This window comes from Azolla caroliniana, unplaced genomic scaffold, assembly GCF_043228905.1.
Source record: "Azolla caroliniana isolate FFs.n. ecotype wild unplaced genomic scaffold, voAzoCaro1.0.p SCAF_11, whole genome shotgun sequence".
Classification (NCBI taxonomy): domain Eukaryota; kingdom Viridiplantae; phylum Streptophyta; class Polypodiopsida; order Salviniales; family Salviniaceae; genus Azolla; species Azolla caroliniana.
Genome location: NW_028230446.1, coordinates 19,114,825 through 19,139,760, shown reverse-complemented (window position 1 = coordinate 19,139,760; position 24,936 = coordinate 19,114,825). Strand labels below are relative to the sequence as shown.

General features: G+C 36.6%; 1 protein-coding gene and 1 pseudogene across 2 annotated transcripts; one reads left to right on the top strand and one right to left on the bottom strand.

Annotated features, from left to right (window-relative positions):
• Positions 1 to 7,578: 7,578 nt before the first annotated feature.
• Positions 7,579 to 9,293, top strand: LOC147858320 (grpE protein homolog 2, mitochondrial-like; annotated as a pseudogene). The gene is made up of 4 exons (XR_015530448.1): positions 7,579 to 8,154; positions 8,409 to 8,576; positions 9,011 to 9,133; positions 9,219 to 9,293. The product of XR_015530448.1 is annotated as a grpE protein homolog 2, mitochondrial-like (transcript).
• Positions 9,294 to 11,100: 1,807 nt separating this feature from the next.
• On the bottom strand, positions 11,101 to 22,119 carry LOC147858319 (shaggy-related protein kinase epsilon-like). Its single transcript, XM_087327464.1, has 12 exons — positions 21,235 to 22,119; positions 21,040 to 21,141; positions 14,827 to 14,886; positions 14,473 to 14,745; positions 13,918 to 13,992; positions 13,757 to 13,813; positions 13,498 to 13,638; positions 13,289 to 13,339; positions 13,104 to 13,199; positions 12,943 to 13,026; positions 11,608 to 11,710; positions 11,101 to 11,490 (listed from the first exon to the last, which is right to left on the bottom strand). Exons 1-12 carry the CDS (start codon positions 21,400 to 21,402, stop codon positions 11,408 to 11,410), a joined length of 1,293 nt encoding a protein of 430 aa, XP_087183590.1. The 5' UTR covers positions 21,403 to 22,119; the 3' UTR covers positions 11,101 to 11,407.
• Between the last annotated feature and the right edge of the window lie 2,817 nt (positions 22,120 to 24,936).

The window sequence follows — 24,936 nt, the reverse complement described above, 5'->3', positions numbered from 1 at the left end:
AACTCTCAGCAGCAAGATGGGCTTTGTTTTTTAATTTTCAGTGTTATTTTGTGGTTGAAGCATTTTAAAGGAAGGGGATTGTGATTCTGGAGAAGGTTGGTGTATTCCCTGGTTGCTTTGAAAAAGGGATTCTCTCCTCAGAATTTGTAGCAATGCTGAATGTCCTTGCATTTTTAAAACAATGCACCTTATCTCGGAATCAATATTCAAGTTATGTGTCATTTTTTATCCTGTGTTCCAAAAAATAGAATAGAATTTACAAGCTTTGAATTCACAGCTTTTATAAACAGCCAAAAATTAAAAGAATGGTTTTATTCCTCTTGTTGATCAATATCTGTGGAGGGTGACACACTCATTAGCTACCTTTTGAACCTGATCAAGAGTGTGTGAGAATTGGAATACCTCTGGAAAGCGTATTCCCTGATGCTTTACATTTGTAATGGGTTTTTTGACCGTAGCAAGATGCCAAAACTTGTAATATTTTAGCATGTTCAACTAACAATTCTTGCTTGGCTTGTGTTTGATCTCATGTAAAATACTGCATATTGTGAGTGAGCTGGTTGTATGGGTTAGTAGAATCTTGGTTCAGCACGGGGGTAGAAACAAAGGTAGAGGCTATATGATGAACATCATAAGGTCATGCATTTTGACTCTACATTTGCAAACTTAGTGTATATAAATGTGGGTTTAGTTCATACATATTGGTTTAGACAATTGTGGCACCCTACATTATGATGTGTTCCTTGTGGCTACCCGTAACAATAGATGTGAGGAAAACTTACTCCATGCTTTCTCATGTTTCAACAAAGGCAACAAATAATGGCTATTTCACATCGATGGTAATCCATATTCAGGAGCAAGATCAGTAACTGTGAATAATATGCCTTACTACTAAAGATGTACTCCAATCCATATTCAGGAGCAAGGGCAGTAAGTGTGAATAATATGCCTTACCACTCAAGATGTCTCCAATCGAGCTTTGAATTGGCAACAAATTTTACATAAGACTATCTATTTGTAGTTGTTTTCCACTGTTTTTTTATCTCTATGAAAATTGCAGAAATTAATTGAATTAATAAGTGATTATAGAACTATAATCACATGATTAGTTCTCTGGGGGAATTCTTAGACCAATGAGAGATTGTGTTCGCTCCATATCCTAATGAATTTAAATTCCTTTTTCCACGCTTAAATTAAGATTAACTACTAAAGGTAATTCCATATCCAATATGAACACATTAATAGCAATAGACAATGGTTTGATTTGGGAGTCTTAAATTGCAACTATTTTTTAAATTTGAAACTCAAACCAAACCAAAGAATTTAAGAGATCTTTAGAATTAAACCAACATGTTTAAGCCAACATATTCTTGTGGTTAGTGTTGTTAAATCAATGGTTTCAATCTTCAACGCTAACACAATTTCAAAGCATACCAAACTTAACTATTAAGCCCCCAAGACAAACAAAACCGTTTTACAAATTTCAGTAACTTAAATGAAAAACTGAAATGTTGAAGTTGTTAAACTATGGGTTTCATGGTTTGGTTTTTGCTCAAACCACTTTGTTATCATTTACTTACTATGACCACACCATTGGACCAATAATTAGATGGGATTGGAACATTCGTCCAAAAGTGATTGTGGCCAATATCGATGCATCATTTCTTTATTATGCATGATGCCCATGTTCTATGGCACCAAAACATGAGTACTCTTCAATATTAGTGCTAATTCTTGTTTTAAGACTTAGAAAGGGCCGGGGGGGGGCGGGGGGGGCAGACAAAGATATTGCCCTCCATTTGGCACATGCGAAAAACACCCAAAAATATCTTAAAATTATTGTGTCCCCAAATGCCCCTGCTTGACCAACGACATCTAGAGCAGTTGACTTGGTGTTGGGGAGGGGTGATGGTAAAGTCATAGCTTCTTTTGGGCCCTAAGTAAAATTGGATGATCGGAAAGTATTAAATAGAATTGAATAAGTTAGGGTTTATATATTATGTAGGAAAATGGTTTTGGTGAAAAGGAGAGATGATTGTACATCAAATTAGATAAAATTTTGGGTTTTCGGGGTTTAGGGAAAGGGTAGATATTATGTAGAAGTGAAGCAATTTAGGATTTTGAGGGAAAAAGATGGGTATAAAGTAGAATTGAGTAATTTTGGGTCCTTTCTCTATCAAACAACAATGGAAATTCTTCAAATTTCTTTTAAAGCAAATGTAATAAACCTTTCTATAAAATTGGTGAGATTATTTATTGCTAGATATTTCAAAATTTTGGAGCATGGTTGATAAATGTGGTTATCATTCATCTTTAATAAGAGAACAGAAGAGTATCTTTGTTGTTTCATAAACTACCAACAAGATCATTTGGTCAAAATTTTCTGCATTTTGCAAAATTTGCTTTCACTAATTTGATGTATGTTTCAACTCCACTCTTTGCAACCATAGGTCATCATCCGTATCAGACTTTGCTTGAATATCCAAAATTCTCGAAGGATCTTGTTGCTAAGGATCATGTATTTCAACTTCAAGATATTTAAGCCAAGCTTTCTCATCATATGTGCGTTGCCTAATCAACAAAAAAATGCTTGCAAGAATCTAGAACCTAGATTTATCCCTAGAGACCCATGTTCAAGGTGGGAAACGTGTGTGGTTGTTTCAACGAAATATAAAGACCCCCATGCCATGTAACTGGTTGGTTCATCTTGCACCTCCAATTTAGTTTGTTTATAAACCAAAGTACAAGATTGAAGATGTTTTGGACGATTATGAGTAACAAGTTAGAAGAGTGTGTGCACTGGTTAGGTTATGCACGTAGTTATTGGATGTGGGCACTTGCAAAAACATCTTGCACTCTTGTTGCAAAATTTAATATTGATATCTTGATTAGACGAATTAAAGGATGGAGAAGGTATCATGATCATGCATCACTCTAAGGACTTGGACATGAACATGTATAGGTGAATGACTAAAAATATCATCAACCTCCATCTAATGTCTCATGAGAAACCTCTAGGTACTTGCAATCCTCATTAAATACAATCTTTATGATAAATGTTAAAACTTCATATATAGCCCCCATCAATTCTTTCTATTGTGGTCAATCACTAATGAATCATATTTGGACTCAAGCTCTGCTTAGATGATAAAAAGACTAAAACTGAGTCCAAAACCAAGAAATGCGTGCTCCTTGAATACGGCACGCAATCCAAACCTTATAAGTTATGGGATATACAACTTTCCCTTGCTATGCATTGTGCAATCACAAGAATTCACTACAGCAAAAGAAACTCTTGTTCTTCTGGAGTGGAAAGTGGCAATGGAAGTGGAACTTAATTCCCTTAAGTGGAATCACATGTAGCAATCGGCAACGGTTCGGCTTGAACCAAACTGAAACCACAAAACTACGACTTAACAGTTAACGGTTCGGTTCGGTTCGAGCCTCATAGGCTTAATTGTTTCCTGTTAAAACAGTCTAAAAATGTGGTTCAAATGGTTTGGTAGTTTAAGATAGACATTTTAAATGGTTTAAATTTTTTTTTGAACATTTTAAGAAAAATCTTTAAATTTGAAATATTGAAAATTGTAAAATTAAAATGTGAAATTTTGAATTTTGACCTAACTTGAAAACCGAAACGGAACTGCAAAACCGCAGTTTTAACAGTTTTAAAGATTTGAAAATCTCTAAGACCGTTTGGTTTGAGCATGAATTGTTTGTAACTGTTTGGTGCAAGCAATTTCGTCGTTTGGTTCGGTTTAAGTTTCAATTTTAAATGGTTTGAGTTTGACAATCTTGAACCGAACATAGGCAAGTCATTGGACTAAAATGGATTTGAAGACCAACTACCATGCTGATGGAACTGTTGATAAGTGTGAGACACACCTAGTTGTAAAAGGCTACTCACAAGTGGAAGGAGTGGATTATGAGGAAATCTTTGCACCAACAGAAAGGTACACCTCTATTCGATGTGATTGTGCACTTGCAACTCAGAAAAATGACCTATATTTCAAATGGATATCAAATTAGCCTTCCTTGACAATGACTTAAAAGAGGAAGTTTATGTAAAACACCCTCTAGGTTTTGAGATCTTAGAGCAGAAAAACATTGTCTACAAGCTACACAAACTCTTGTATGGCTTAAAGCAAGCTCTCGAAGCTTGGTATGACAAAATTGATGCATTCTTTCTCTCTTGGGTTTTAGCATTGTTATGTTAACTGTGATCTCTACGTCTTTTCCCAAGATAATTTTTTATACTTGATCATATTATATGTTGAGGACCTACTAATTATAGGGTCCTTTTCTTCTAAGATAGAGTAACTCCTTGGTGACCTCAAAACAACATTTCAAATGACTAATTTAGGACTTTTCCACTACTTAGGTTTTGAGGTCTGTCAATCACATGGTGGTATCTTCCTCAGCCAACATAGGTATCTCACACAACTTCTGGTGCCCTTGGCATGTCAAATTGTAGGAAACTCTGATGTCCTATTGATCGAACCTCAAATCTATTTCTCGAAGCTTATTCTCCTATATTTGAAAATATCACAAGATATGGAAGGTTAATTGGGTCTGTTCTTCACTCAGATATTGATTTGGCAAGTGACACTAATTCTAGATAGTCCACATCCCACTTTTGTTTGATGTTAAGCTCAGGCTTAACTTTGTGGAAATCAAAGAAGAAAATTTGAGTTTATACTTCATTAGCGGAAGCTGAATATCGAGCCTATTTAGATACTTATTGCGAGTTGCTTTGGTTAATGCAACTACTGTGTCGCATTGGTGCTTTGCAAGGCTCTCCTATTCAAGTTTTCACTTACAGCCAAAGTGCCCATGCATTGGCACAGAGCTAATGAAACATATTGAAGCGCGTTACCATTTTGTGCGTGAATTAGTGGAATCACAAGTCATCAACTTCTACTCTAGAAAATGTGGCTGATTTGTTTATTAAGCGACTTCCAAGGCAAACCATTGATCAACTCCTCGGTCGTCTCAATGTTGGACATCCTTTCTAGACCTAAGAGGAGGTGTTGGAGGGTGGCAGCTCTGGACCTGCATTCTCTTTAATCTGTATTATCTGTCCTCGACGTTCTCTCTTCCTAAATTTCTCCCTCTCTAAGATTTGCAAAACTCTTTAAATGCCTCTCTCCACATTTTCCAAGATTATTCTCTCTTATTCCTCATTTATTGTAAATGTTTGGCTTAACTACCAAATAACCATTTTACCCACATATGTATCCCTATATATTTGTATAAATAAGCTATGCCAACCTCTTATACAAGAGAGCTTCAATTTTTGTGGCTACTAACAAACAACTCTGCTCTTTGGCTGTGTCTCTATATTCTACAACTATTTTAGGGTTTAGGATTATTTTACAACTATTTTAGGGTTTAGGGTTTAGGACTTAGACGCAGGCTACCGCCAAGCCTTCTCACAGCTTGGCGGTGTCTATTTTTCTTCCAACTGCTTCGCTGCTGTATTAACAGCTTTTCTCACAAATAACTTCTAATATCAACACTTCTACAGAGTTGAAATTTGGGGATCAAACCTTCATCAGGATCATAACTCAACAGATTTAGAGAGACCTTTAGTCACAATGATTGCCCTTGTGATAAAGAGCAAAGAATTGGTGCCCCCTTCATATAAGTTAGAAATCGAACGGGAGTGGCAGAATAGTGACCAATGCATTATTCTGATCAGATCAGTGACAGTATCTGATGGATTCGAGTGCTCCCTAAACAAGGGTACTCAAGATTGGCACTTAGGTCATCAAAACAGCCGCCTAAAAATAGAGACGATGATTGCTTGTATACTGAAAAGCATTACTGACCCTTAATATAATCTGGACAGAGATAGGAGCAGCGTCAATAGTGATGGGGGCATTATTTCGATCAGTGGCCAGTATCCAATGGATTATTGGGTGTTCAAGATGGGCACTTAGGTCATCAAAATAGCTGGCTGAAAAATAGAGACGATCAGTGTTGGTATGCTGAAATGCAAGCATGATTCTAGTTGCATGAGATAAATATTAACCCGAATATAGTCTTGATTTTCCATATCTGAACATCACTACAATGGAAAAACATGGATCAGCCCCACAATATCTCTTTGGAGGAAGATGACCCACTATAAGGCACTCCTTTTACACAAGTCAATGGATCGGTTTGTTTGAGGCCACCTTATATGGATGATACACATCTATCTCATGCACTCTATATGTGTGATAGGCAGCTCATGGTAACTTCAGATTAGTTAGAAATGGAGATAGGAAGATGTGCATGCAAACCTATGGAAGAATGGATATCCAGTTATTCCATCAAGAGGTAGACGTGGAATCAGAAGAACACTATGTCTGCTACTGTAGTGTCTTATATGAGATAAGAGCTCCCCCTGTGTCTTCTACCTAGGCATTGGTTCACTGCACAAGATCGTGGAAAACAAAAACCAACAATGCTTGGGATTGTTAGTGGTAGAACTCAAGAGACATAGAGAGAAGAGAGGTGTTAAAGGACAATGGTCAAGGACTTCACAAATAGATTCTTGACTACAATACAATAACAGCAGCCTCATGTATTGATGACAATCACAACTTTCTTTAGCCACATACCTCATGCTATAAGTCAGGCAAAAGAATTACACAACTGGATCCTTGACCTCAGGCTATCAGTCAATCAATTCACAAGTGGATTCTTGACTACAAGATAATAACAGATCATCAATTGAATCTTTAGCCACATCACTTAAATGCCACAAGTCAACTCATGCAATAGATCAGGCAGCTCAGGATCTCTTCAGATTAGTTAGAAATGGAGATAGGAAGATGTGCATGCAAATCTATGTAGGAACAGATATCCAATTGTTCGATCAAGGGGTAGAAATGGAATCAGAAGAACACTATGTCTGCTATTGTAGTGTTTTATATGAATAAGAGGAAAATAGCTGTGTCTTCTACCAAGGCATTGGTTCACTACACAAGATCGTGGAATACAAAGACCACAATGCTTGGGATTGTTCGTAGTAGAACTCAACAGACAGAGAGAGTGTTAAAGGACAACAATCAAGAACTTCGCAAGTGGATTCTGGATCTCATGTATTTAGGACAATCACAACTTTCTTTAGCCACATCTCTCATGCTACAAGTCAATCAAAAGAATTACACAAGTGGATTGTTGACCTCGTGCTACTAGTCAATCGACTTCACAAGTGGATTCTTGACTACAAGACAATAACAGATCATCAATTGATTCTTTAGCTGCATCACTCAATGCTACAAGTCAAATCATGCAATAGATCAGGCAATAGTAATGTGGTGTGCACTGTGGCCACAGCAATCTGGACCATGGCCTCATTACTGTTGTCACTACAAGGCCATTATCACTTCGCATTGAAGGTATGTCAGAGATCTCTCCATCTTGGAGCAGCCTGCGTTGGAGATGCTGTGAAGACAAAAGTTTCAGTATATGTACAATATGTCTTCTCTCTCCACGAATACAAGCATAGAAGACACATGGGCCATATTATCACCATATCATTGAGATCATTCCTCTGCATGTCTAATCCACCCAATGATGGCCAAATACACTTGGTGATACCCTCCACCACACTAACCAACCTTACGTACCATGTCCCCTTACCACCACTTAATGCCCACATATTCTCCATGAATTTCATGCTTGTAACCCATCCCAAAATCATTCCTTCGCATGCACTAATCAATATCGTGGATATTTAGAAAACCGAGTATGATTAACATGAATTTCAGCCATATTCGTCGTCATGATTTGTCTTGTAGGTCGATCTAGATCCTGTCTCGCCCATGACATTGAATAAAAATGAAAGCCAAAGTGCCCTGGACACAGTTCAGGAGATCAGATGAATCTTTTTGATGTTAGTAGATAATTAATGATAACTGTGAGCGAGAATCTAGAAAGAAAAACAAAAACGCCCATAGCCCTTGATTTCAGACAAGAGGTGTTAAATCAAATGACATGGATCTTGGAGCGATACTCAAACAAAAAGAGGATCTACTGAAGGAAAAAGACCAAATGGTTGTAAATGCAAAACAACAGGTGTTGAAATGCATTGCTGAAGTTGAAAATCTAAGAGGGAAAACAAGGAGAGATGCAGAGAGAATCAAGAAAAATGCGGTGGAGGTAGAACTTTGTGCTGGATCCTGACATCCATGTAGCATATACTCACAAGCACAAACATGCATGCATACATATATATGTATATAGACAAGCATCCATGCATACAAACATGAACAATTTACACAATGTATATATATGCATACATACACACATATATACATGTACGTACATATCACACATGCACATGCATATATTTACACACACGCATCCAGGTGGAGATTTATAGTTTTGCGAGTTTTTCTTGATTTTGTGAACAGTCTTTTGCAGCTGATCTTTTAGATGTGGCGGATAATCTTCATCGGACAGCTGCAACTGTCCCAGAAAGTTTTCAAAACAGGACTTTAGACGGTGATAGTTCGAGCAATGCAAAGCTGCTCAAATCCATGCTCTAGGGTGTCATTATGACTGAGAAACAACTCTTAAAGGTATTTATGGATGGTTGTTTCAAATAAAGTTCTTGATCCATATCATATTTGTTTATTTATGTATATTTATAAATATGTAGATGGATTGATATGTTATACATCATATGGATTAAATAAAGTTGTTTAATGTATCATATTTGTTTATTGTTTTTTTTTTTTCCAAAATGAAGCTACTTTCCCATTAGTTAGGAAGGATTATTACATAGAGAGTCTACAAGGAGACTTATACACACATCGGGGAGTCTACCTCCGAGCAAGTAAAAGAAGATCAGCCTACTTACAATGCCTTGCGGCCTAACTTAATGTAAGAAGCTACCTAAATCTTTGATATGTTATATATGTTATGGAATAAATAAACTTCTTGTATATGCGTAAATGTGTAGGTGAATTGATATGCTATATATCATATGAAATGCTCTACATTTTGTGTTCAGATTTTTGGCTAGTTCAGTGTGAAAAAATTTGATCCAGTCGGTGATTGTTTCAAAACCCATCATCTGATTATTGATGAAGTTGAGTATTCATCTACAGAACCCCACACTATAGTTGTTGTAAAGGTAATACTTATCATGAGTTTTCCCATTTTCTTCCAATAAATGCTGGTGTGAGGATTTGAACTCATTTGAGCTTTTAACATGGCAGTCAGGATACTTTATCCAGGACAAGCTATTGAGGCTTGCTGAAGTGAGTGTAGTGAAGAGGACTTCTGAGTTGTAGCATTGGGTTACTTGTGTGTAGGCTACTGAGATATGAGCTTATCTTCTATTAAAAATTATATGTATAATCTTCTTTTTTTGTGTTGTAAATTGAGATAATCTTTAAGCTAAGCTCCAAGTGTATATTAAGAAATAATTCCATAAACGAAAAGAGTATTGGATAAAAAAAGATTATCTGTTTGTCTACATGGTTAAGATTATGTATTTCCTTGAAGTGGGTATTTACACTTGGTTAATTGTACTTTCAATCTTGGGGTTTAAAACTAAAGTTTACTGGTAATGCAGTCTTCTTAAAGCTTGGATGAGTTTCTAATTAAGCGAATAAATTCCTGTCTCGAGAAGAGGCAAGTAGAAACAAGTAGCTCCATGGCACATAATGATCCCACCCAAATGCATAGGAAAGGTATATATATTATTACCCTTCTACCATCTAAAGTCACACAAAGCTGGGAATAAGTAGATGGTATACGAAAATCTCAGAATGTGACACATCCCAAGAAGGTCAAAATGCATCTACATGGGAAACGTTGATGTCAAGCCCTTGATAATTTTAAGGCTTGGTTTCGTCTGAAACCAAACCAAACTTTTAACCCATAGTTTACCGGTTTATTGGTTCCAAAATAATTAAATGGTTTGGTTCAGTTTGGATTAATAATAAATGGTTCGGTTTTAGTTCGGGTGGGTTTTAAACTCTAGTTTATCGGTTTATAGGATTAAAGGCTTTTTTAAATGGTTTGGTTGAAAGGTTTTTTGGTTGTTAACTTTCTTTTCTCTTAATGGTTTAACTAATGTTCTTTTAATGATTAATTAATTTATCTTAAATATTTATTTAATTCAATGGTTTAATTAATGTAGATGGTATACTAAAATCTCGGAATGTGACACATCTCAAGAAGGTCAAAATGCGTCTACAAAGGAAATGTTGATGTCAAACCCGTGATAATTTTAAGGCTTGGTTTCATCTTAAACCAAACCAAACTTTTCAATCATGGTTTACTGGTTTATTGGTTCCAAAATAATTAAATGGTTTGGTTTGGTTTGGATTATTAATAAATGGTTCGGTTTTAGTTCGGTTGGGTTTTAAACTCTAGTTTATCGGTTTATAGGTTTAAAGGCTTTTTTAAGTGGTTTGGTTGAAAGGTTTTTTGTTTGTTAACTTTCTTTTCTCTTAATGGTTTAATTGATGTTATTTTATTGATTAATTAATTTATCTTAAATATTTATGTAATTCAATGGATTAAAAAATATTTTTTTAATAATTTAATTAATTTAACTTAAATGCTTATTTAATTTAATAGTTTGATTAATGCTTTTTTACCAATTGAATTAAATCAACTTATCTATTTAGTTTTTTAATTACTTTGATTTAAATGGTTACGTTTAAAAAAATTTCTTGAATGGTTTGGTTTGATTTCAACTTTTCCATAAATGATTTTGGTTTAAATAGCTTGGTGTACTTTCTCTTAATGGTTTGGTTTAAATGGCTTAATAGTTCCCATTGCTAGGCACAATGTTTGGGATAAATAATACCCTAATTCAAATCATTTAAATAAATACATTCCAAATTTGGTAGTGTTGTACCTTCTGTTGTGAGCATTTCCAGTTAAGCAATGTAAATTCAGTTGTTACCTTATTACCTTATATAACCTCATGAAAATCTTTCAAAATAGTCAACCGAGATGAACCATATTCAATGAATCTTGCAATCGTACCTCTCAATTCCAGATTTTATTATATGAAGATAGATAGCAATAAAATTTCATTCAGGGCATACGCTTAAATTTATTACACATTTTATTACATGCAGATAGTAATAATTTTTTCATTCACAGATTCTTAAATGTAAAATACATTCTTTCAAGTTTGAAAGACATCGCCTGGAAGGAATTTTCCATAGATTTAATATCTCAACGAAGGTCTGCAGGTAAGTGACAAAGGTACTTAGCAAACGATGTCTCTGGGTGGATCTGTACATGAACATACAGAAACCATAGTGATAAAAGAGAAAACACCACATAAATGTGATCACCATGTTTCTTACTTCAGTGAGATAAAAAAAGACTTAATTTCTCATATGTATTTAAAAATAGCCCACTAGCTCATAATCATCATCTCTTAAACAGGTAACAATTGGTTTGGCCTTTGTATATGTGCCGGCATCAGCTTTTGAAGGAGGTCTGGAGTCGCTCCCCTTAGTTCTGAACAAAAAAATCCGTTATATAGACACACATTTAAGAATATCACATTTAAAAAATCCGTTATATCACATTTAAGAATATAGACACACATACACATCCATGTAATCTAATATTTACCTTGTGGTTTGAAGTTAAATAGAGGAGGAAGTGGCCGTCCAGTCGGCAGCCGTGTGTCGGGATTACGGAGTTCGTCGAAAAAGGGATGTATACATGCTTCCAGCTGCATCAAACCACCAAAGCATATAAAAATATATATTTCCTTATATTCCAACAAAGGATAACTATTATACTTAATATAGTAATCCATTTATATCACACATATTTAATTACAATGGACATATTTCCTCTTTGACGAGGGAAAACAATTGCAACCATAGGTTTGTACCATATTCTTGAGAATATGGTTGGTCTTTGCAATAACTTTCTAAAGAGCTTTTGTTACATGAATGGAAAACCACATTACAAATACAGTCGAGCAATCTAGCTCACTGGGGAAATAAATAGATAGAGAACAGTATATAGTTTTCCACATTAAATTACCTAAGACATACATGCCTCCTAGTTCAAGATCTCAAAGAAATTTCAATTTTTTATGACTCAAGTTGAAGATCTTAAAGAAGTTTCAACTTTTGATGACTTTTCTTTTTTAGGGCTATTCAAATTGCCATTATCCTTACTAGTGATTACCATTATCTCGTGACTGCCATTATCTGAATCCAGTAATTACCATTATCTATATAAAGTCTCTTGGCCTTTATTGCACAGATTGTCAAGGATGGGAGACCATCTTTGATGGTTTTAGACATTAGACCTGAGGGTTTACTGGTAATGAAGGGCTGGCTGTGTATCATGTACAAAACTCATCACAACATTTTAGTAACTTGGTTTTAGGAAGCTTGAGTAGGAAACATATTTATCTTTTGCTACTCATATTGATAAAATAACAGGAATAGGGTGTCATAATACCATTATGCTCTTCTTTGATGAGACGTAAATGTATATTTCTTTTTTTCTTTCTCATTTCTATTAAGCATCTTTACTGAAAATCAAGGCCAATATTACCTGACAACTTTCCATCTTTCTTTTCTTTCTAAACAAACAATAGATCTCCATATAAGTGGGGACTTATGGCCTGATTATCCATCATGTTGTCAAAACATACATATGAGCCCAAATGGACATGGTATGTATGGGGGTTATGGATATACATCCAAGAGAGAACTCTCCTATACTTTGATTCTATTCATCAAAAACTAAAAAGAGTGAACAAACCACATATTAGGCCACATGTGGTGTCAATCACATCTAAGAGTATAGCATCCATAGCTATGCCTACATCTTATTTAAAACATAGGGTTTAACCCCATAGATGCTGTCGAATTAATCAACACAAATTCAAATGATTAAGCTACTCTCTACTCGGAATCAGGAAAAATAAAGAGAAATACTCACTGCAGTATATCTCAAATTAGGTGAATATTGAAGAAGCCTTGAGACAAGGTCAACAGCTTCAGGAGGTGTTCGCTTAGGAAAGACCTGAAGACTAGCAACAGAATTAGTGATTTATGAATTAAACTAGATAAAGGAGAAAAGGATGGCTAATGTGATCTAACCTTGTGCCATGGATGTGCTTTGATTTGTGGGAACTTGTAATCTGTGTAATTTGGATTCATACATTTGATTTCCTCTCTTGTTGGAGTACCAAGAACCTGCAAAAATATCATTTGCTTCTACAAATTACACCAATCCTTCATTCCCCAACAAATACTCAAATTGTCATTGAGCCACTAAATTAAACCTTGATAATCTCCACAAGTTGATCAACACCACTTTCACCTGGAAAAAGAGGCTGAAAAGACCAAGATAGAATTAATATCTAAAAAATTCAAAAAGACATCGCAATTTTTGTTTTATGAATTTTCATCTTTTCTCAAAATGACTCTATGAAGGATGCATAAGATTTATATGATCTCCTGTATTACAAATTAAAATTATTTGTTTGTGTACCTGTCCAAGGAGCAGTTCAGCCAAAACACAACCAAGTGACCATATGTCAATAGCTGTTGAATAATGAACAGCTCCAAAGATGAGCTCTGGGGCTCTATAATACCGTGAACATATATATGCAATGTTCTGTTCACCTTTCACCTGCATTTTGTTCAAACATAAAACAGCCAGTGTTGCAACTTCAAGAGTGTATTCATCATAGAGGGTGGGAAGGGGCTGCTTGATGAAGTGATAAAACAGGAAAGCTCGACCTACTTACCAACACCTTCGCACTTCCAAAATCACAGAGTTTCAACTGATGAGTATGCGGATTGACCTACAACATAGTAATTTCAATGATGGGTATGTTAATTGTTTAGAGCAGAGATCAGCTGCACTAGCAATGTCAAAGCAAGCATAATTCATTATGAAAGAGCTTACAAGAAGATTTTGTGGTTTGATGTCTCGATGACACACTCCATGGCCATTGTGAATATAAGCCAATGCTCGGCAAATCTATGCCAGCCAAGAAAATAGAAATGCATATTAAATAAACAGATATGCACTATTGTACTTACATGCATGTGCATACATGCAAGTGGACAGTTGTGCACTTCTTTCTTCCTCTCTTCTCTTCAGACAAGGCTTTGGCCTACTTTGCAACGTAATGGAATATGAAGAACAATGATGCTAGAACGCAAGACTATATAGAGAAGTTGTTAAAGGACAACGACACAACCACAACTTTGTTTAGGTCCACTAATGCTACAAGTCAGTCAAGGGCAAGTTACATTTATTTTGGTTTGTTCTTCTCAAAAATGAAATATTTTACGATGTTATCTCCTCTTCAGTCTTATAAGCAACTTTGGCCTTTTAAAAGATGTTAATATATCTTTCTTTCATAAGTTAATAGGAGAGATGTATCATGATTTCTTAAGCTAATGTATATGCTCATAATCATTACTGTTGAAATGTCCTTTTATACTGAAAAATTACCTGATAAGCATACAGCTTAGCAAAGATGAGAGGCATGCGTTGACTCATACGATTGTAATGTTTGGCAATACGGTACATGGTCTCTGGAACATACTCGAGTACTAAGTTCAAATATAGTTCATCTTTCTCCGTATTTGAGTAGAAGCAATGCTTTAAAGCCACAACATTTGGATGGTCAAGCATTTGCATGATTTGCAGTTCACGGTTCTTATAGCGTTTGTCTTGTAAAACCTTCTTTATAGCCACTGTTTCACCTGTCTCAAGGCACTTTGCCTATATTTACACAAGCAACCTAAAAGTTACCTCTAAAAACCTACTCACAATTTCATCAATTGCATAATAAAGAAAGTTTACCTGAAAGACCACACCAAATGACCCAGTTCCAACCACTCGTTCAGCCATGTAGCTGATGGTCTGCATATTCATAGAAATTATCAGTATTTGCCAGTAGTCACATACATGGAGATGACTCTATGTGATCAAACAGAGAACTAGATCTTGCAAATGATAGAAAGAAAGCAAGATGTATTGACATCTTTTAAGAGGCCCAAAGTTTCTGATCAAATTTGCAATGCAACGAATGTGCAGTACTTTAATACTTACAAACCAGAGTATAAATGAAAAATTGCAAAAGATATCTCCATTGCAGATAACAATCATCAACGGTTCGGTTCAAGACCAAGCCGTTTAAAAATTTTGAAACTTGAACCGAACCAAACCGAACCACGAAACCATTTAAACTAAACTGTTTAAAAAAATCCAAACCATTAAACCGTTAAAATCGCAGTTTCATGGTTTGAACTTTGGTTTCGGTTTTTAACTTGGGTCAATTTTCAAATTTTCAAATTTTTCCTTATTTTAAATTTTATTTTTCAAAATTTAAAAGATTTTCCTAAAATGTGAGAATTACGCTTAAAAATAAAAAGATTGTGTTTAAAGAAATTACAAATTAAACAAAAATTTTAAAAACCATTTAAACCGCAGTTTCTCTAACCATTGAAACCGAACCGAACCGTTTATATTGTTAAGCCGTTAAGCCGCGGTTCGGTTCAAACTGAACCGTTGCCGACTGTTATTTGCAAAACCACCATAATAAAACAGTGAGGGTCCTCCAAATGTGAGCAAATCTCTTCAAAATATCATCATCTAGAAGCATGAGCCAAGCTGATTTACTCATTGGGTGTTCAGCACTTTTACACGAATTCTTTCTTGCTAAACTCATCAGCAACCCTACCATAAAGATCTGATAGGTTTTCAGTTTTTCTATCCGTGCTACAAAGAAAGACTAAAGATTGAACAATCTAACGCTTTTGTAGCTGAGAACAGCTGAGAGTAATTTGTAATCTTTCTCTTAACAGTAATTAAATGATGAGGAGCTCTAGGCAAGCAGTTAGATACCAAAGATACGATCGATTGAGCAAGATCAAGGGTCAACAAGGCCTGGAGTGATTGAATCTGAAAAGCCAACCTGTAGAGTTAGGCCCAAGGTCAGACTTGGTTCGTTAAAGTACAGAAAATCATCATAATTTGCTGATGTAGTTCCAAAGCTCTGCCATTTTACTCTAGTGTGTATCCTAACATACATACACATATACTCTTGAACTGAACAAGAGATTACATCTTAAAATGTTGTTGCCTCTTTGAGAACAATAAAACCAAAATAGATATAACTAAAAAGAGGGTACTACAGAATCTAGTTATCTATGAACTTCAGATTCTGAAGTTCGATAGAAGCACTTAAGAATCTCCAACATGGACCGCTCCAGTAAGGAGAGATCTCCAAAGAAATGGAGGCATTCATAGCACGGGAAGCAATAGGAAGTGTTATAGATATGGAGAGAATAACTGCAACAAGACTTCATTGCAAAAGACGTGGTTCCTTTACAGCTTACTTCAGGAACAATCATCCAGAGCACTATATTCCTTCCACTCTGTTTCCAAACAAAAAACGTGTTTATTCTTATTCAATGAGATACAGGCTTCTTCAACCCTCTATCTACCATATCCATTTGATGTCTGAATCCAATTCTGAAATGTCCTTGTTCTTTCAGTCTCATCAGAGAAACGTTTGGTTCACCTCAACGATGTAAAACAAGGAATTACTTCTTAAAATAAGATGACACACGGGATTGCCTCAATGGTTTGTCTCATCTTTAAGAACAATAAACCAAAATAAATACAGCTAGATCGGTAGGACTCCCTATGATACCAAAGAATCTCGTTTGCTAAGCACTTAACATTCTGAACTTAGATGGACTGAAACTTCTGCCTTGGAAATAACTCCAAAAGGGCTGATCCAAGATGGAGAGGTCTCCAAAGCAAGCAAAGCACCATTGGTGCTGGGTGATAATTTCCTTGATTTGTCGATAACAAGAGTGATGGGCCTAATCCAATCTATGGTGACCCCTTTCAAATGTTCCATTTGAGACACTAATTGTGTAGCCATGGATTGACCTGTAGCATGGGATGGAGGTGTGAAGTTGCTAAATAAGGTTGGGATAGTTCTCTATTGATGAGATTTGTGGCTGTTTTGTTCTCCAACAACTTCTCTGACTCTTTATTTCTATCAAGAATAGTCATAAGCATCGAAGGGTTTCCTATTCCATTACCTTGGAGAGCGGGGGTGGGTAAAATCTTTGTTTGAAGCAATAAAATGGCATAGAGTTCCTCTAATTCCTAAACATAATGGCATAATTGGCAGATCGTTTCCTCCATAGCTTTGCATGCATACCCATTTGTCTCAATCTCTAGGTGATGTGAAAAGGTCTTACCACTGCAGAGGAGCACATGCCAAAGATATGTATCCATATAAGTGGGCCTGATTATATAGTGGACCATCTTCCAACCAAGAAAAACTGTGGACTGATCCATGTCCTTTCATTATCCAATTTAATAATATTAATTTGGATCCCTCTATTCTTTTCCACTTAGATCATGTCTGAGTGTGTATACTACAATCTCTTTTGAACGGTGATAGTGCATTTATATTTATATCACACAATTGGAACCATTCTTGCATTTCAGCATACCAACAATGAGTACCCTCTGCAGCCAGCTGTTTTGAAAACATAACTGACAATCTTGAGTGCTTGTACTTTTCGAAGCTCTCAAACCTGTAAGGTACATCTCACTGGTTGGAAGGATCTCCGCCACTAATGGGCTGCTCTCATTCAATCCGGACTATTTATCGGGCACTGATGCCTTGGAAGCTCCCAAACCCACATGATACGAATCACTCATTGGAAGTACCTCAGTTACTATATGGACTGCACCCATTTCAGCCCAGATTCTATTTGGGGCACTGATGCTTTGCTCCTAATCATGCAGACACTCATTGAGTCTAAAGGTTCCCCCAAATCTACATGTGAAGGCTTGGTCCCCAACCACCCTAAAGAGAAATTTGGTGCACGTTATCTCTCAAGGGCATCAAGGACCGCATATCTGATCATTCTGAAACATAAATGGCTGACAAGTAGTAACATGGAGAACTGAGAATACAAATAAAATTCTGGAACAAAAATGGCTAATAAGTAGGAACAAGAAAACTGTGAAATATAAATGTATGATACGTAGAAAAAGTGGACTGAGAATGAATAGTGCATAAACGAAATATCCAAGATGAAATTTATAAGTGATTGGGAGAAGGGCGTGGCTCATGTAGAGCTACGCATAATACATTTACATGAAACTTTAAAAAGGTTTTCCTGCTTCAGCTGAAAAGGTAGATGAGGATTTATAGAAGATTGCAGCAGCAGGGATGGGACCAATCAAGAGCAGTTGAAGATGGCATGTAAGGTCATTGATTGTACCACATTTGCAATGATGTCAGGAGCACTATCAGGCGAAAGGGAAAATACATGCATGGGTTCTAGTGATTACCTGCTCCTTAAAATTCTAGTAATATGCTTCGATATGTTTGGTGTGGGCATGGAAATACCGGATTATGTGCACAATAGAGATGAGTTTTGACAATGCCATGAAAACACTTGATTAAGTGCAATAAAAGGACAGCTGTAATTATTGCAACAGAGAATGGTGTCCTCCAATATGTTTCCTGATAAATCTTTTTAAGATCCAACTGTGATTTTCCACTTTGCTAGATGTTAGAACAATTCCCAATGTTATTGCATTCCACGTCCATTGACTACCACAACATTGTGCCGACGAGAACTGGGTAGTGACTTTTTTTTAACAAGGACAGGTTGTGCTAGAGTCTTATGAATATGTTCCTTTAGAGCAAGATCTATGAGCGTCCCCACCTCAATAATTTGTCATTTGGTGGGAAATCGGGTGGAACAATAAGGGTCTGAAGGATCAAGGGGAGGTGGTGAATCTTGTAGATTTGAGAACCATAGAGTAAATCCACCTCAGAATGTAAAATCCCAAAGTGATCCTCCATCAGAGGAAGAGGAAGTAGTATTCATGATAGGAGGTTGAGATGGAGGGGAAGGTAGAGCAGGGATTGGAGTCAGAGTCAGAGAGGATAAAGGAGTTGGTTAGAAATCGAGTTGTTTTCATCTCATGGATTAGGTTTATTATTAGGACCCGATATATTTTGCACATTGGTTAGTATATTAAAATAAAAAATCATCAGAAATGGCATCCCTGCTTACAATAATGAATCGAGGATCAGAATTGATAAAAGCAAAACCCTTAAATTATGAACAGTAGCCCATAAATGTTAATTCTTGAAACTTCCACCCCAGCTTTCCAGCAAAACTCCCCACGAAAGTGAGCATAAGCAGAAGTGGGCATAAGCAGTATATTCATGCATATTAAAATAGGTAGCCGGGGGGTTTTCACTGTAATAAGTCAAAAAGGAGTTTGAATTCTGTAGGTTGCCATCAGAGTGAGATTTCAGCCTTCAGGATCTATGCTGCAGTGATACAAGCTTCAAGCCCAGAAATTCAGTCACTAGGGATGAGGAAAAAGCGCATGAGCCATTTCAAGAATCAAGTGATTTCATTCCGCTACACCATTTTGAGATGGTGTATAGGGAACGGTAAGTTGTTCCTAGATACTTCAGATGCACAAAAGCCATCAAAACCTGAAGAACTGAGTTTGCGCCCTCTGTCAATCCAAAGCTGTCCGATTTTCCATTCATTTTCAGCTTCAGCCATTATTATTCATGAGCAGAAGTTTCCAAAAACCTACGAAAATCATGTGCATGCACAAAAAGGACCATGGCTACTCCAAACGACACTATGGATTAGTGCTCCATCAGAACACAAAATGTTCAGTAAGAAACCTCTGTCCACATAGACAAAAACAACTATTCTAAGATAACTGATGCTACTTTTTCATCATGCATGTCTCCAATGTTTATGTTCCCCATTTTTACATCATGCACATTACTAATATTACTCCAACATTTATGTGCTTGCACACTTTTGCATGATGCACACTACTCTCTCATGATCTCTCTCGCTCTTGTTCTCTCTTCCTAATCAGTAGTTTCAGAAATCTCAGAAACCATTTTCTGGAAACTGTCAGAAGTCATTTGTTTAAATGGTAATAGTAAGTGACTGATGGCATCAGTCAATACTGTTCCAGAATTTTAAACATAATTCATCCACTCAAATTCATTTTTTGCATTGGTTGCAGCCCATAGTTCTCACATTTTTCAAGCTAGATCATTGATTAAATTGTACCTCAAGTGATTGAGGACCCAGGCATAGGGTTTGTCTTCATACAGACCACAGGGTTACTTCCATAGGCCATGAGCAGTGCCAGACCGAACATACTTACCCAACTCCCAGAGAGGGTTTTCTTGATTTCCCTGAAAATATACATGAGGATAATGGGTTCTCTTTTCTTTTTTGTCTTTTTTTCTTTTCTTCTTTTTTTTCTATTTTTCTTTTTTTTGGGTGGGGGGGAGGTGGGGTGTGTGTGTGTGTGTGTGTGTGTGTGTGTGTGTGTGTGTGTGTGTGTGTGTGTGTGTGTGTGTGTGCACGCATATATGTATGTATGCACTATCTATGAGATGAAAGAAGGAAAGATATAAAATCTTTTAAGAGGCAAAATGGCCTATAAGACTGAATAAACATTTGGATCTTAAAAAAAATTCTTTCTTTGGGAAAGGGAAACTAAAATCAATATAACTGAACATACGGTGCTAAAGAATCTAGAGATCTAAGAAGTTAAGTTTGAAACTTCTGCCTTTGCGAAATCTTCAAGATGGAGAGATCTCTGAAGTGAGGGAAAAACCTTCTATGTCAGATAATAATGGCCTTCATCTGTCAATGATAAGAGTGACTAGTTGGTTCCATCGGTTCATGGCAAACATGCACAATCCATTGCTATTGCCTAATCTATTGTAACCCCTTTCAAGTGTCTTGGCCAAGACCCCACTTGTACATTCCTTGTATCAAGCCTTTACCTTTTTACAAAATTTAGATTAGGATGGCACCTATCTTTTGTTAGCAGCTTCAACAACTTAACAACTTAACATGAGCAGGTGTATGCCGTATAGGTATATATCTTTCTTTCTCAAAAGCCCAAAAACCTCAGGCTGAAATCAAGTAAAAAGCATTTGGAAATCCATTAGAGACTATCGGATATAAGTACCTGTTTTGGGTGTCCCTCTGAAGCTGGAATTGTGGTGACTATCACATGGCCCGTCTCTGTCCCACTTCCTTCTAAAACTGCCGTCCCATCAGATTCTTGTGCCTACTCATTGGTTTCAGGAAAAAGAGTTTACAAAAATGTGACCATATAGTATAATTGCTGTAATATAGAATGTGTTGAGACCATGAGAATGACCTTATCATCATCGTCGTCATCATGAGAGTCCCTTTTGGTATCTTTCAATTTCATATCTTGCATCTCTTTGGGGAGTTGATCTATTCCACTACCTTCTGTACGTCCGAAAGCGACGCGAGAGCCTCGGATCGGGGCAGCCATGGCCGGCTTCACACTTGCAGATGCCATCAAATGAATGGATACCTTATCTATAAGATTGGCAAAGCTCGCTTAACACGAGGGTGTCGTCAGCGGTGTATCGGTCAAGATCGGTCAAGATCGGATGAGCCTTCTGCAAAGCATAGTAAGGGTGCTTACGTCATCATGGCATCAGGCCATCGCCATGGCATCATCTTCATCATCATGAGAGCAATAAAACAACTAAATCTCTCAAACACGTATTTACTTTAATCTCTTTGAGCAAAAAAAAAGGGTATTGACAGAGAAGAACAGAGGTTTTTGGATCAAACGGAGTTTTACATCAGAGGACAAAATTCTTGAATAAAAACGGAGACTTGAAACGTCTCCAATCTGTCACGAACGTTTCTTGCTATGATGTCTACAACACTAGGAAAAGAGGGGTAATACAACAGGACAAAGCCATTGATAGATCAAAACAGAGTGATTTAGATCAGGAGTCTAATGGATCAAAAAACAGAGGGCCCACGTATCATTCAAAACAGAGAGATCGGAGATGTTTAAAGAAAGACTCAAATCCTTAAACAAACATTAAAGAGAAAACAACGCAAATTCACATTTACAGATAGAAGAAGAAATATAGGATACAAAAATCAGAGAGATGGAAGAAGGGGGGGGGGGGGTTAAAAGCCAGAACCAAATGATCAAAAACAAGATTTAGAGGATACACAGGCACAGATGAGAAAACAACGCCAAATCACATTTACAGATAGAAGAAGAAGAAGAAGCATAGGATACAAAAATCAGAGAGATGGAACCAAATGATGGAAAAACAAGATTTACAGGATACACAGGCACAGATGAGAGACGGTAGAAGGGGGGGGGGGGGGGGGGGGTACCTGAGGCAGAAGCAAATGGCGAGGAGCTTTAATTGGTAGGAAGAAATACATGAGGATGGGAATTGACAGGTCAAAATGAAGAAGAAGAAGAAGAAAGAAGAAGAGGTAGTAGAAAAACAGGGGAGGGGCTTTTCTTTCATTTTCTTGTGGTTTTAGTTTGTCTTGGTGAGATGCCTTTCCCAACCTTTTCTAATTTGTAGCCATGCCATGCCATATGCCTTCCTTTCATTTCATTTCATTGAGGTCATGGAGGAGAGAGGAGGTTCCTTTTGTTCTCTCGTCGACCCCACTTGTCCCTCGAGTCCCAGCAAGCAAGCGCTCGGGTCTGGCAAAAGGTAGGTCTGGTGGGCGTGGGGTCGTCCAGAGCTTTATTATTGCCTCCCAATCTCTTCCCTTTTTCTCGACTCATCCTTTTCGTTAGATGGAAAACTTAAATGAGGGGGTGCAATGGGTAGAAGTCTGTGTTTTGTAACTTCGTATCGTTTCTTGCTTTCCCATCGTGTTCAACGAGCATCGTTTGTTTCAACCCACATCTGAATTCTATTGATTGTTTTGTTTGGTGGTAGTAATAGTAGACTACAGTATTGGCAATGGTTGTCATGGTTGTCGATTCATATGAGAACCACGATCTGGCTTTTCGATTAGTTTCTATTATCTCGTTTGACATTTGCTTCGGCCCACATATGAAATTCTATTGTTGTGTTGGGCAGTAGTATTTCACAATGGCTGTGGTGTTTGTCGATTCATATGAGAGCCACACTCTTGCTTTTCGACTAGTTTTTGTTATCTGATTTTAGCTCAAACTCATCCAATGTGTTGTTGATTCTCGTGAGAGTTGTCAATTTGTTCTTGTTGGTGGCGACAATGGTCATTGTTTGCTTGCATAATTTAGATGAGAGTGGCAATATTCTTTTATGCTAGACGATTTATTGGGATCATTAAGAATTAGTATTTGTTCCTGAAGAGGAGAGCAATAGTCATTGTGTGTGTTGTTTCTTTTGGATGAGATTGACAATCTTGTTTGGTGTTAGATGTTTACTTTAGATCATTTAGAATTAGTGCTTGGTTATGAAGAGTATCCTATACTCTTTTGTCCCATTGTTGAACAAATTTCAACTTGGCTTTGAGGTTGTTGGGTATAGTTGTTTAGCTTTGACGCCCTTATTCTCATCCTAGTGTTGGACAATATTCGACTTAGCTTGAGATCACTAATTGTTGTTGTTTAGTTCTAAAGAGGTTCTCATTTTGTCCTATTGTTGGATAAAAACTCAATGGACAAAAAATCGATTAGGCTTGGAATTGTTTCATGATGTTATGTTCATAGGAACGAATGCTCATATGATAGCATCGTGAAATAATTTCATGCCTTTTTCTATTCAAGTGGGGGATACATGCGTAACCCAATGTTGAACATGACTTGGATACTCTTGAAAAATGTTGCCTAGTACTTGTTTTTCAATTTGTTATTTTGATGAGATGAAGCCAGAATTCTACTTGAACTATCATTGAATTGACTTGAAATTGTTATTGATTGTAGTTTTGAACCTAAAAAACCATTATCATCTGGGTAGTCGTTGGTACAACGTGAAACAGATTTGGAATTGTTGCTATTTTGAATAAGAAGCACGATCTTGATCTTGACATTGAAATTTAGTTCTTTTGTCTTAAAATCATTATGAACTCACAATAAGTGGGTCGTATCCCTGAAAATCAATTCTAACTTTAGATTCACAATTTTATTATCGCATCGTTTAGGTTATCACAAGTTTGAAATTGTGAGATTCAATTCTCTAATTTGTCATGACCTCTACATGTTAGTTGTTTTTGGCACCAACCAATCAAATTGTTCCCATGTAAACCAAACCTTTGCCCTTCCTAAATTGTTATAGTTACGTTGACCCCATAAACCCAAATTGTAATTGACAATTTCTAACCCGCTATATAGGGGTTGAGTCACACATGATTTGTTAAAGCATGTAGATGGCTCACATCATGCATTCATGTAACTAAGAAAGGGTGAGTGTTTTAGAATACGATAATCAAGGGAATAAACGAAAATCAAAGATTTCAACAAACTCAAGCATGACCCAAACCTAAGGTCCAATTCAAAAAACATGAGAATAATGTTAGGTTAATAGGGAATTTCATAAACCAAGAGAGAATGTTCAAGCTATTTACATTCCATATGAATATCATTCTCAACAAAACTAAAACAAATTGGGCAATAGAAAGGGCATGAACAATGAGCGATAAACTACGTGGCATTCTTTGGATGCTTGAAGGGATCAACTCGGACACGCCTTTCGCACTTGGCTTCAAAGGGGCAAAGTTTTTTGAAGAATAGACTAAATAGAATCCCTAAACTCTTAGAGGGCCATGACCATGCACAAAGCTCATATTTGCTTCACTTCATAGCCTAGAAATGCACATACATCTCATCATGAAACACTCGCATTAATGTGCACATACGTGAATATTTAAAAGTACTGGATGATATCAATGGGATGTTAAGCTTCGAATTTCCCACTATCAATTAACTACCATGGTCCACCATAACACAATTCTTCTTATAGCTCCAATATTTACAATTTACAAATGACAAGATATGACATACATCCCTTTTGCCCCAAATTTAGGTTAGCTGGGTGAATATATCATTGAGAATTTTCTTATGTTCCATTATTTG

Excerpts from the sequence above, each read along its gene's own strand:
- LOC147858319 (XM_087327464.1), bottom strand. The coding sequence starts at position 21,402 with ATGGCATCTGCAAGTGTGAAGCCGGCCATGGCTGCCCCGATCCGAGGC. Across the intron at positions 13,639-13,756 it reads TTGGAAGTGCGAAGGTGTTG|GTGAAAGGTGAACAGAACAT; the intron begins GTAAGTAGGTCG and ends AACAAAATGCAG. Across the intron at positions 11,491-11,607 it reads ATTTAACTTCAAACCACAAG|AACTAAGGGGAGCGACTCCA; the intron begins GTAAATATTAGA and ends TTTTTTGTTCAG.